The sequence below is a fragment of the Anabrus simplex genome, chromosome 1 (assembly GCF_040414725.1).
Source record: "Anabrus simplex isolate iqAnaSimp1 chromosome 1, ASM4041472v1, whole genome shotgun sequence".
Classification (NCBI taxonomy): Eukaryota; Metazoa; Arthropoda; class Insecta; order Orthoptera; family Tettigoniidae; genus Anabrus; species Anabrus simplex.
Window position 1 is genome coordinate 490,804,611 of NC_090265.1, and position 12,050 is coordinate 490,816,660.

A 12,050-nucleotide genomic window follows, 5' to 3' on the forward strand; every position below is an offset into this window, starting at 1 on the left:
AAATATAAATATTATCAATAAGTTAGTTACGGTACATAACACGAGGTAGCAGTAGAAAGTCAGCACTAGAGACATTTATTCAATTTATGTAGAAGTTCTTGGGTATGATATCGTTTAACAAGTTCTTAGCGGATAGCATCACAGTCGGTGATACGGCAGTAGTTCAAACTTAGAGAGAGGTCTAACTGATGGCACAATTATTATTATTATTATTATTATTATTATTATTATTATTATTATTATTATTATTTCTTTCTTCGTTATGCCCATTCATAGAGCGCGTTTGAACTTGTTAGTTGGTTTGATGGTTTGTGCCTTCTTATCCTCCCAAAATCTCTTCATGAATGCACTGTGTTGCATCTTGCGTTCTGTCGACCACTTCCTACCAGTTGTCTTTTTTGGTTTCTCCCTAAATTTATGATTGGCTACTTTTATTCTAAAAGCTCCACGATTTTCCATGATGTCGTCTGTAATATTTATTTCTTGGAGGTCCGCCTTAGTTTCTTCTAGCCATTTTATTTTGACTTTCTTTGAGTTGATTACTTTGAATAATATTTTAGTTAGTCTGTTGCTGTTCATTCTGTAGATATGGCCATAGAAAATAAGGCGCCTTTTCCGTACGGCATCAGTAAACCTCTCGGTGAAGGAGTATAGGTCCGCTGTTCCCCTCTTAATCCACATTCCATTTTCACTCGTAGGACCATAAATTTTCCTGATAATTTTCCGCTCCTGCTTTTGCTTTTCAATTTCTGTAATTTTAGAGTGACCACCTAAGCATATGGTTTCTGAGGCATATAAAGCTTCGGGCAATACAACTGTCTTGTAGTGTCGTAATTTTGCATTACGCGATGACTCTTTTGTTGTAGTAATTCCACATCAGTCTGTATGCCTTATGTAGTTTGGTGTTTCTTTCTACATTGGCACTACTGTCTAATCCTGATGGTAGTATAATTTCTCCAAGGTATTTGAAGGAGGGCACCTGTGAAATTGTGCCGTTTTCCATCTCTAGCGGAGTTCTTTTGCTATTTTGATGTAGATTTTCCATGTACTTGGTTTTCTCGTAGGATATCTGGAGGCCTGCCTTTGATGCTATATTGTGTAGTCTCTGTATGGCATACCTTGTTTCATCCTTGGTCTTAGTAATGATTGCGAGATCATCAGCAAATGCTAAACATTTCACATTGACCTTGCTTCCCAAATTTCCGATGTTCACACCCTTGATATCCTTCTCCCACTCTCTAATAACTTTGTCTAGAACTAAGTTAAACAGAATAGGGGAGATGCTGTCACCTTGACGAACGCCCGTACATATTTCAAAAAGCTCAGAGATTTCTTCAAGGAATTTCACTTTAGAGGTCGTATTTGTGAGGGTCTGCTGGATAAGTGCTCTGGTCTTCTTGTTCACTCTGAGTTCTTTTAGAGTATCAAATACTGTCTGTCTGTCTGTCTGTCTGTCTGTCTGTCTGTCTGTCTGTCTGTCTGTCTGTCTGTCCACAGAGTCATACGCCTTCTTAAAATCCACAAAGGTGACGATCGTGCTGGCACTTCGGCGAATCCTTAATATGGTCTTCAAGTTCCATATTTGTTCTGCACATGATCGACCTTTCCTGAAACCCGCTTGGTACTCGCCAATCAGGTGATCTGTCTGTTTTTCTAACCGGTTCAAGAGAGCTTTGGAAAGAATTTTGTATGCGATTGGCAGTAGAGATATGCCTCTCTAGTTGTTTGGATCTGCCTTGTCACCTTTCTTGTGCAATGGGTGTATTAATGCACACTTCCAATCCTGTGGAATCATTTCCGTTTCCCATATTTCTACTAGGATTGCATGAATTTTGCTTACAAGATCGTCTCCAAGTTTACACATCTCCGCAGTGATGCCGTCCTCTCCAGGAGCTTTATTATTTTTAAGCGATCGTATGATCTCTGCTGTTTGCTGTATTGTCGGTGGCTGTGAATCGGGGTTGGGCATGGGCTTTTCAAAGTTCAGTCTTTCCTTTGGAGGATCTCAATTGAGGAGGTCTCGGAAGTAGTCAGCTAGAATGGTGCAGTTCTCTTTGGTGTTCGTTTCTAATGTTCCATTTGCTCGACGGAAACATAAAGATGGCGGTTGATAACTAGATAAATTCTCACGGAATTATTATTATTATTATTTGGTTCGTTTTGGCCTACTAGGGACCACGGGACTTGTCTTAACTCTTAGCTAAGGTCTTCTGTTTTTTCTTGGCCCAGTATACTTTCATTTTCTGGCTGTGTTCCTGCTTCCTTCAATCTGTCTACTTAGGTCTGGTGGTCCCTGTACTCTTTTTGCTTGTGAGGAAAGGTGGGAAGGCTCCCTGTAGGATGGTCTGTCTGTACTGAGATCGGTTCTCTATGATCTCTAATGGAATCTGTAGTTCCTCTAGGTCTGATTTTACTACTTGTCACTGTGAGGATTCTGTTGGTGAGCCTGCAGGGTTTCAGGCGGCTCGTGTGTCCGTAGAAGGTCAGTCGCTTTTCCTCATACATTTGACTATGTGTTTCTGATGTTCTTAGAGCTCGTTGTTATGCCTGATGCTGTAGGTGCCATCCTCCTCTCCTATGGGTCCTAGTATCCTCCTCAAGATCTTCCTCTCTTCAAGTTCTAGTTTCGTGAGCGGGCCCTTTCGATTCATCAACAGGCACTCAGAGGAGTAGAGTACAGACGGTCTTACTACTGAGTTGTAATGCTTCAGCTTTAGGTTCTTGGAGGTGTAGATTCTTTTACAGGAATGATAGGTCCTCTGTAACTTGGTGCACCTGGTATCTATGGCCAAAGTTTCGCTCTCGCTTGTTGCTGAGATCCATTCTCCTAAGTACTTGACTGCAGGAACTTTACTTACGGTGTTTATTCTTAGTGGAATTGTAGAAGGAGCCTGCTTTATATTAGTAATAACTCCGTCTTCTGTAGGTTGACCTTCAAGCCGTATTTTGCTGCAATACTGTAGGGGCTCCGTAGTTGGTGAGTAGCCTCTTCTGTGCTGTTGGCCAGTAGGGTGAGATCATCAGCAAAGGCTAGACAGGGTACACGAGGTTGTCTTTCTTGTACCCAAGCTTCAGTCCTGCTTCTGATGGCAATGTGGCAGTCCATTCTCTGATGATCTTCTCTAGTACACAGTTGAAGAGGATGTAAGAGAGACATCTCCCTGTCTGACTCCTGTCTGGATGAGAAAGCTCTCGGAGAGCTCACCCTGAATTTAATTTTGGAGGTGGTCTTCGTCAAGGTTGCTTGGACCAGTCTGGTGGTCTCCTCATCTAGGCCTAGTTCCACAGGGTAGAGAAGAGGGCCTGTCTATTTACTGAATCGTATGCCTTTTGGGAATCCACCATAATGGATACCCAGGGGTGTCCCCCTTGGCTCCTATATGTGAGGATGGTCTTGAGGTTTTTTATCTTCTCTGTGCAGGACCTACTGTCGCGGAAACCAGCTGGGCATTCACCTAGTTGGGGAGTCCAGCTGTTCGCTGACTCTAGTTAGCATGGATCTTGTAGTTTACAAGCAACAGCGAGATGCCTATGTACTTCTTTAGGTCGGTCTTACTTCCCTTCTTGTGTAGTGGATGAATCACGGCTGAGGTCCATCCCTCTGGCAAGACCTCTGTTCTCCATATGTCTTGGATGATCTGGGTGATACGCTTCAGGGAATTATGGAATTACTTACTATGATTTTATTTGTGTAGGAAAGTGGCAAACGGCGTTTAGGATTAATTTGTTGCGAATGTCATCATTCAAACCCCTTTATTGGCGAAATGTAAATTAGCCATAATAATCTATGGTAATGTGCTCAGACTTCCTTCCAGTCTCGGTTGTAGTCGCGAACTTCCACATTCTAGTTGATCGCATTTGTGTCAAGAATTTTATGTTCTATTGGTTTTACGTCGCACGGACTCCGACAGTTCTTAAGGCCATGGTGGGCTAGACAGGTCTAGGTAAGGGACAGCCCGAACCGCAAAACTTACTCACTGTGTCAAGAAGTTTACGGTAAGTGTATATCCTCTGCTATACACATCTACTGACTCGGGTCAAATGTGATTTCAAGTAATTCCGAGTTGAAACTGACGTGACTACCAGTGCCAACCAGTGCCCAACTTCACTGCTATAACTTCACAACTTAGTCTCTACCTTAACAATATACAGGATGATTCAAAAGGTTGCACAGAAGTAGGTCATAAAGTGGTCAAAGTACAACTTTCGAATAGCACCTTGGACGAAACCCTTCGTCAGAGAAAACCTGGGGATGTTACAAACGACACAATGGACAATTCGTTTTACTTATTTTTCCAAAATGCTTCGAGATCCGTAGACAATTCAGAACTGACAACCAGTGAAGTGATAGAGTCGTACGTCGATGTGATGCCTGCAATGAATGTCTTGGGCGACAGTTTGTACTGCTTTTGTTAATAACATTCATTGTCCAGTGCCCAACTTCACTGCTATAACTTCATTGAGTTTCATTTCTGTATTGTTGAGGAATGCAGAGCATTTTGGAAAGCTGAATAAAATAATTTGTCCATTATGCCGTTCTTGGCATTTGCAGGCCTGCCCTGACGCAGAGTACCGTCGTAAACTGCATGATCCTCTTGTACTTCGAACACTCGATGGGCTACTTCAGTTTCTGCGCAATTTTTTGAACCACTCGGTAATAAAGACTGTGGGATTGAATTGAATTAATCAATAAACACAAGCCCTCTGGGGCTCAAAAGGTGTTGATATGAGACATAATACAAATATAAATGTTAACTTATATTAAATGTTTATAATTATTACTAATTTTAAAATTCATCTTAAAATAGACTTGAATTAATATTGAACTGGTACTGGAATGAAACTTAGAGATCAGAACAGCAGTTGTAAATTAGAAATCAAAATATTATTGCATTACTTTCGACGTACAATTGTTTATGGAATTACTTACTATGGTTTTAAGATAATTCGCCGGGCTGACAAGAGGACCTTCATGTAGACGGGTGACGAATTTTTCTCCATACTTACAGTACGTGAAGGAGACTCCACGAATATGAACATCCTGAAGGCATTGGGTGAGATAACCAGGTATTCTCGATAAAATCGACTTTGACAAATTCCATGTGCCGTATAAAAACTTAACGTTACCGTAATTAAGTGGCAAGCTCACATGCCTCAGTGGGTAGTGCGCAGATTTAATAATCGAGTTATCGCTGGTTCAAGTCCCGCTGCGTACATATTTTTTCCCCTTCTCATGTTTCATTGCAATGATTCAGACGTTGAATACAAAAATGAAAATATCGGTTTGGAAATGAAGCATTTTTGTATATCTCCATATTAAAGCAAAAAATTAAATGCTTAAGTACTCTCATAAACAATGTTGTTACATTAGTATTTCCACATTTCCAGCTCACAACATTGACGATATGAATCTTTGCTTTGATATGGAAAAATATAAATATGTTCTTTTTCCTAAGTTGTGTACCAGAATACATGCAGAATGAAACATAAGAGGGGGGAAAAAAGAGGAAAACCATCCGTGCATTAGGACTTGAACCCGACGAGCCATACGCTCGCTTGTCACTTCGTTAACGTTTAGCTGATATAAGGCGCTTGGAATTTGTTGAAGTCGATTTTATCGAAAATACCTGGATATCTGGCCCAGTGGATTAGGAACACGCATATTCAAGAGGTCACCTTGACATACTGTGGGTATGAAAAAAAAAATCCGTGACCCGTCTACCAGAAGGTCCCATTCAGACCGTAGAAGCACTTGCATTCTGAGCCAAAAGTTCGTAGATTTACCGGCACGCGAAAGAACTGTTTGCGAGACAAAATTCTAGCACTTTGCCCTCTCCGAAAATCGTAAAATTGCTTAGTGAGACCTAAAACTACTGTAGTAGTAGCAGTAACAGTAGGGCCTAGTATGATCACGGAAAATTTCGAGTTGTTAAGGCACCCACCCTTGCATCAGATGTATGTGTGGAGAAATCTGTGGAAAGGCACCGCATATCATAGCGTATCATTTCGGGAAATTGGATCTCTGATTATACAGTTCTGCATATATTTGTGAACTCAGTTGATGATGATAATAATAATCATAGCAAAATACACTCCACCAAGAAAAAACGCGGACAGACATATAAAGGAAGTGTAGGTCCGACGAAGGAAGTAGTAAAAACAAGATATTTCGATTCCTTTATTGAACATATTGAATGTGTTAATGTATCCCTGTTCTTGTACTGCCAGGAAGGTTATTTGAGGTGAGGTGGGACCGACGCAAGGTGACGGAGGCTCTACCTGTTGATAGGACTCGCGGTTTATGACCGCCAGTCACGGCAGACCTAATTAGCCTCAAAGATACACAGCACATTAGCTCTAATTGTCTATGCATATCAAGCGGGACTGTACTCTAGGACCGTCTATGTTTACCTATTTTAAGCCTGCAGCACTGAATGTAAATATTATGGTACTGTGTTTCAGTTCGTTCTCTGTCAATAGTTCTTAAATGTAAACATTTGAGTTTTAGATGAATGTGTGATGAGAGAAAACATTCATCGCGTTATAGCTTGTTGCCAGAAGAATAGTGTTATCTACAAAATTCTCCAAAAACTATTTTCACTTCTCAACACATCTGCGTTGTTCTTATTGCATGCGTTTTTCGTTGATTCTAAGACGTTTGGTCTTTCAGTTTGTTCTTTGTACAGTCGCTCAAACAGAGATTGAGTGCATGGTATTGTATGTGCCTCGCATTTAATATTTTATCCGACTTAATTTTAGTTATTATCAAAATATAATTCACCTTTCATGTAAAAGAAACTAAGTGGATACCACAACAAACATATCTATAGGTTTGTTTCTGAGAAAAGTGTGCCTGCAAGGAACTTACACAAAACCATCGTAACATCCTTTTTTTGAGCGACTGTATATTTATTTATATTCTCTCCTCCCCCTTTTCTTTTAAGGCCATTAGGAGATCCAGGACGTAAAATCTACATGTTTTAAAAACCTGCTTTGTGGGTTCATATCTAAGAAACTATTTGTTCTTAGACTATCAAACTTTATTTGCACTTTACTATCAAATTGAGCAAACTATATGCATTATATCAACCATTTTTCTCCCTTAGTTCATCAACAGGATGCAAATAGCAACAAATCACATTTAAAAATTGAATTTCTGCCATAACTCTGTTTGTACAAATTAATGACACAAATAAGTTGCATGCAAAAGGACGAGTATATCCAAGAAGTGTGTGTGCTCTGAAAGAGAAAGTACTTTTCCTTAAAAGGTTGTTACTGGTATACTACTTGTGATTTAGGGGGAAATATACTCTTTGAAAGTCTGCCATGTTGCCGTTACAGAGTTAAAGAAGTGAAGTGAGTATGACTATTTCAGTTGCTATTGTTCCTGAGAGAAGTGCACCTAAAACTAATCACTTTCGGAAATGTAATGTTGCCTGACTGCTGAGGGGGAGTGACAATAGTGCCACCGTATTTAAATAGTTATTTACAATACACTTTTGTTGCTGGAACATACACGTATTATACTTTTGTATAGGACTTTATTCCCACTATTCGAGAATAAATTCGTCACAAGTTGTCTACGGAATGGCAAACATCTCAACTTCTCGTACAACCCATCATCCCTCCTAAGCCATGGCATTATAAGTTTCATCGGCCACGAGGTCTAATGGTTTCGGTAATCCGAATGAGGCTAAATCATGGATCATTCCCTTCACATCTGCATCGCATAGGAGTTTTAAATTTACCGCGCTATCGATGTCGATATGCGGACGATGGAGATCTCAACCACACTTTGTTTAAGTGTGGCCTTTATGATGTTTCTCGAAGCTGCTTTCTATCTGAACTATGTTATCTACTTATGCCGTTCCTGACCAGCGGTGCATTGGTGTTGTAAGGTGAAAACAGTTCAGTTCTCAATGCTGTGATGGGGTTTTTGAGAACCGCAGGTATAGGAATTTGACTTTGTGCTCCTCGCATTATACCCAGTGTTTTGTTTATTCTTCCCCTCTCCTCTCATCCTGGAGGAGGGATTGTATGGTTTTATGTACTTGATGAATGTGGTCGATTTTGTTTTTATTTTTAAGTACTTTGCGCTGACAAATTCATATTTTTGTAGGTGTGCTGTGAATGTTAATTGTACATGGAGGATGACCAAATGTTCTTACAACAAAATATCAATTACATTAAATAAAAATACTTTTGTATACAGGAAACCTTACTGTATTCAAAGTAGAGAAAATACCAGACGCCATTAAATCCCCGACCCGGCCAGGAATTTATCCAGGAACCCTCTTTACTGAACGCCTTGACGCTGACCAGTCGGCCAAGGAACCAGGCGTACAGAGTGAAAGATCTTCCTTGGTATGCCTGAGCTCTCCATTAGATCATTTCTTTCTGTAGAGCTTCATGTTGTCTAGTATGGGAGCAATGTTTAATTATTTGGTTATCTGGTCATTCCTTTCGTGATCTAATAAATGGTAGCGTGTGGTTTTTCTCACAGATTTCATATTTCATCCTAATTGTACTAACCGTTCAGCCAGTTTGCGAATGGTCCAAGCGTCGCTGCCATGGGTGAGAACTGGTCTCGCCATAACTTTATAACCCTTTAGTCTAGTGTGTTTGTGTACTTTTGATGTTTTGTATTATTATTATTATTATTATTATTATTAATGTGCTGTGCACTTTGTGTTATAGGGCAGTTGGTCCCGACGATCGCGCCACTGCCGCCGATTCTGTACAGGACGATCCGGCGAACCGTTCTCGACTGGAGAGCTTCATAGTAGTGCAGGATGTGCACAGGAGCCTTCCAAGCTCATCAAGGGAGGTGAGTCTCGTAACTAGGAGTGATGCTGTCAAATGTCATCCCTCTAATTATCTTTACCTTAAAGAGAACAGATGTGTTTTATTCACACCACAAGCCAACTTATTTTGGATTGAATCAGCTTCCCATTCTCTTCGAAGTTTGACTCCATGTTTTTTTCTTCGTTACTTCAGTGTCTTACCCCCCTTGCATGTAAGGTATGTACCTAGCAGACTACTTTGAGTACTGGCAACCTGAAATCCTGCAGCTGTGCCTTAACGGTTTCTGCAACAAACTGGCCATGTAGCATAACTGATTTGAAGTTTGTCTTCTTCACTTTGGGTTACAGGGTTGAATACTGACACAATCCGATAATTTAAATAAGACAGACCTGTGGCAGTAGATTTACTGTCACCTTGGGGATTTCTTTCTCAGGATGAGATTCCTGCACCCCGACATCCCTTTAGGAAACAGAAGGGATGTTAAATGTATAACAGTGTTATTTCCTTTGTATACACGGTGAAATTAAAACACACATTCCCCATTTTAGCTAGTGGTTTAACGTTGTTGCAACTCAGAGTTTTGCTATTTCCTATCGTGCGATAGCAAGCAACTATACTTCTGTCTCTTGCTTGGTTGTGGGAAGCGAAGTTTGAAGTCAATATCTTATGCTATTCTTAAAGACCGCCGTCTGCATGATGTTATTTCCACAGTACCATAAACCGGAAAAACACTTCGATATGTATGTACATTAAACGAGTTGTCAGAACTAATTCAATGCAGCAGGCGATTTTCGCTGCTTCTAGTGATCATAAAAAACATTTCACTACGATTGTTTACTTAAATTCCCTTTTAACCTCCCGAAAGGTTCTAAAATTTCTCAAATACACCCTTTGTACCTATCGGACACGAATGATTTAATTTGTCATTCGAATATTTCTGTTACCGTTTAACATTTTCGTTCGCTTTGTTTCTTTGTATCTTTTCTCCTGTCCAGTCTTTTGCTTGCATCTAATAACTCAGCTCCATACTAGATAATCTATAGATTTAATAGTCGGCCTTTCCCTGAGCTACCCTGACAGCGGGAATGACCTTTTTTAAAATTAACAAATTATTTCATATGTCCGATCATCTTCGGCTAAGAGAGAGTTATTTCCCTACTACTTTCGATCTGGCATATTTCCATCTCGAAGCTAATTCGTTCAGGCATATCGTGTGAAGTGCAAAGGGGATAAAGTAAAGAAAAAGTATTGTTTAAAACGTAAAAGAATGAAGTTTTTAAAGTAGTGTCTATAACCTAATAATATTTGACACTGACGCAATAGCGATGAACTCTTCGATGGTGGTAATTTACAGGCGCCACATCATTTATTGGTCTGCTTCTTGATGACCAACACATGTACAGGAGAAGACTATGACTGCAGGCATTAAAGCAATAACTGTTGATACGCACTGCCAAAATAATATTTGATATAGACATGGAAATGAATGAACGACAGACCCATTGTAGTTAGTTGAAAATTATGCGCTGAAATATTTTATGAGTCTTTTTTGAATATGCGCCTGAACAAAATTCACCAACACAGATTTCTGTATTGGTATTTCCCAGTCGTTACTGTGCATGTAGTATAATTTCATTTCATTTACAACTGCATTTAGGGCTCTCGCCTAGGTGGCAGGTTTCCTATCAGTTGTTTACCTAGTCTTTTCTTAAATGACTTCAAAAAGTTGAAAATATCCAGTCCCTAATTCCTCTTCCTGTAAACGAAATTTCCCCCCAATATATCCTCTTGAATTCTAACTTTATCTCCATATTATGTTCTTTTCTACACTTTTAAAATCTTCACTCAAGCATATTCGTCTACTGATGTCATTACGCGCTATCTGTCCGTCGACAGCTCGGAGCATACCGCTTAGTCGAACAGCTCGTCCCCTCGCTCCCAAGTCTTCCCAGTAGAAAGGTTGTAGCATTTTCGCACCACTTTTCTTTTGTGAAAAAATAGTGCTTGAGGAAATGGAAAATGTAAACTGTTAGAAATTATAAAGCAGCACGAATAGATGAAATTAGATTTTAAATGATTGAATAGAGTGGGAAGGCAGGGACGAAATGGCTTCATAGAGTAACACTAAGTGCACCTGTGTATATAAGCTGGGGAATAGGAAAGATTACAACAACTATCGAGGTATTCTATTGATCAGTAAACCAGGCAAGGTGTTCACTGGCATTTTGGAAGGGAGGGTGTGATCGGTGGTTGAGAGGAAGTTGGATGAAAACCAGTGTGGTTTCAAGAGGGGCTGTCAGGATCAGATTGTCAGTATACGCCAGGTAACTGAACAATGGTACGAGAGGAATAGGCAGTTATGTTTATGTTTCGTAGATCTAGAGAAGGCATATAACGGAGTACTCACAGTAGTCCCCGCTGAATCAACACAGTAATTAGAACTGATGGAACTTTTTCTCGTGGTAAAACTTGCAACCTGATTTCGTCCCGTTTATCAGCATACCATGGTCTGCTACCCATCTCACAACTTCGTCGAGGTCTCATTTCAGTTGCTCACAACCCTCTAATTTATTTATTTATTTCTCTATATGATAAAACATTATCTGCAGAATATATATAAGTAACGAACTAGAATTAGAGATAAGGATAAAATAAGGTCCAATGATACTGCCTTTTGGAACCCCCCTTTTAATCATTGAAGTACCAGGTAATGCTTTACGTGCTCTAATTCTGAGTTCTATTTTCTATTAATGTAGCCACTGACTGTTTTTCTTCTGATCCCATACCCCTCATTTTCGTCGGTAATCTCTCATGGTCTACCCTGTCAAATGCTATACAGTCCACTTGCGCTTCTGCTATAGCTTGCTGGAATCACGTCACCATGTGACACCGCTGCTACTGCTCCTGCTTTGTTCGGCTGGTGTAAGGTCCGCTCGCTGGGTCGTAGTTCGCAATTTTACACGATTTAGCGTGACGTCGGTGCTTATTGTTACGATTTATTGCCAACGCTTATTTGGTCTTTCCCTTGGCCGATGGCAGTCAAATTTCAGGTTATGTTCAACGATGGATAGTAAGTGCTGCGTGGGCGCGCCACCGAAGGCGACTTTCTTATAGCTTTTCATGGATCTTTTTTTTTTTTTTTTTTTTTGCTAGTTGCTTTACGTCGCACCGACACAGATAGGTCTTATAGCGACGATGGGACAGGAAAGGGCTAGAAGTGGGAAGGAAGCGGCCGTGGCCTTAAT

The 12,050-nt window shown here is 40.2% G+C and overlaps 1 protein-coding gene across 1 annotated transcript in view; it reads left to right on the forward strand.

Annotated features, from left to right (window-relative positions):
• Positions 1–12,050, forward strand: part of MCU (mitochondrial calcium uniporter) — a 431,816-nt gene that overhangs the window by 66,564 nt on the left and 353,202 nt on the right. The window contains exon 2 of the mRNA XM_067135316.2: positions 8,698–8,827. Coding sequence (XP_066991417.2) covers positions 8,698–8,827 — 130 coding nt within the window. The remainder of the gene's footprint in view (positions 1–8,697; positions 8,828–12,050) is intronic.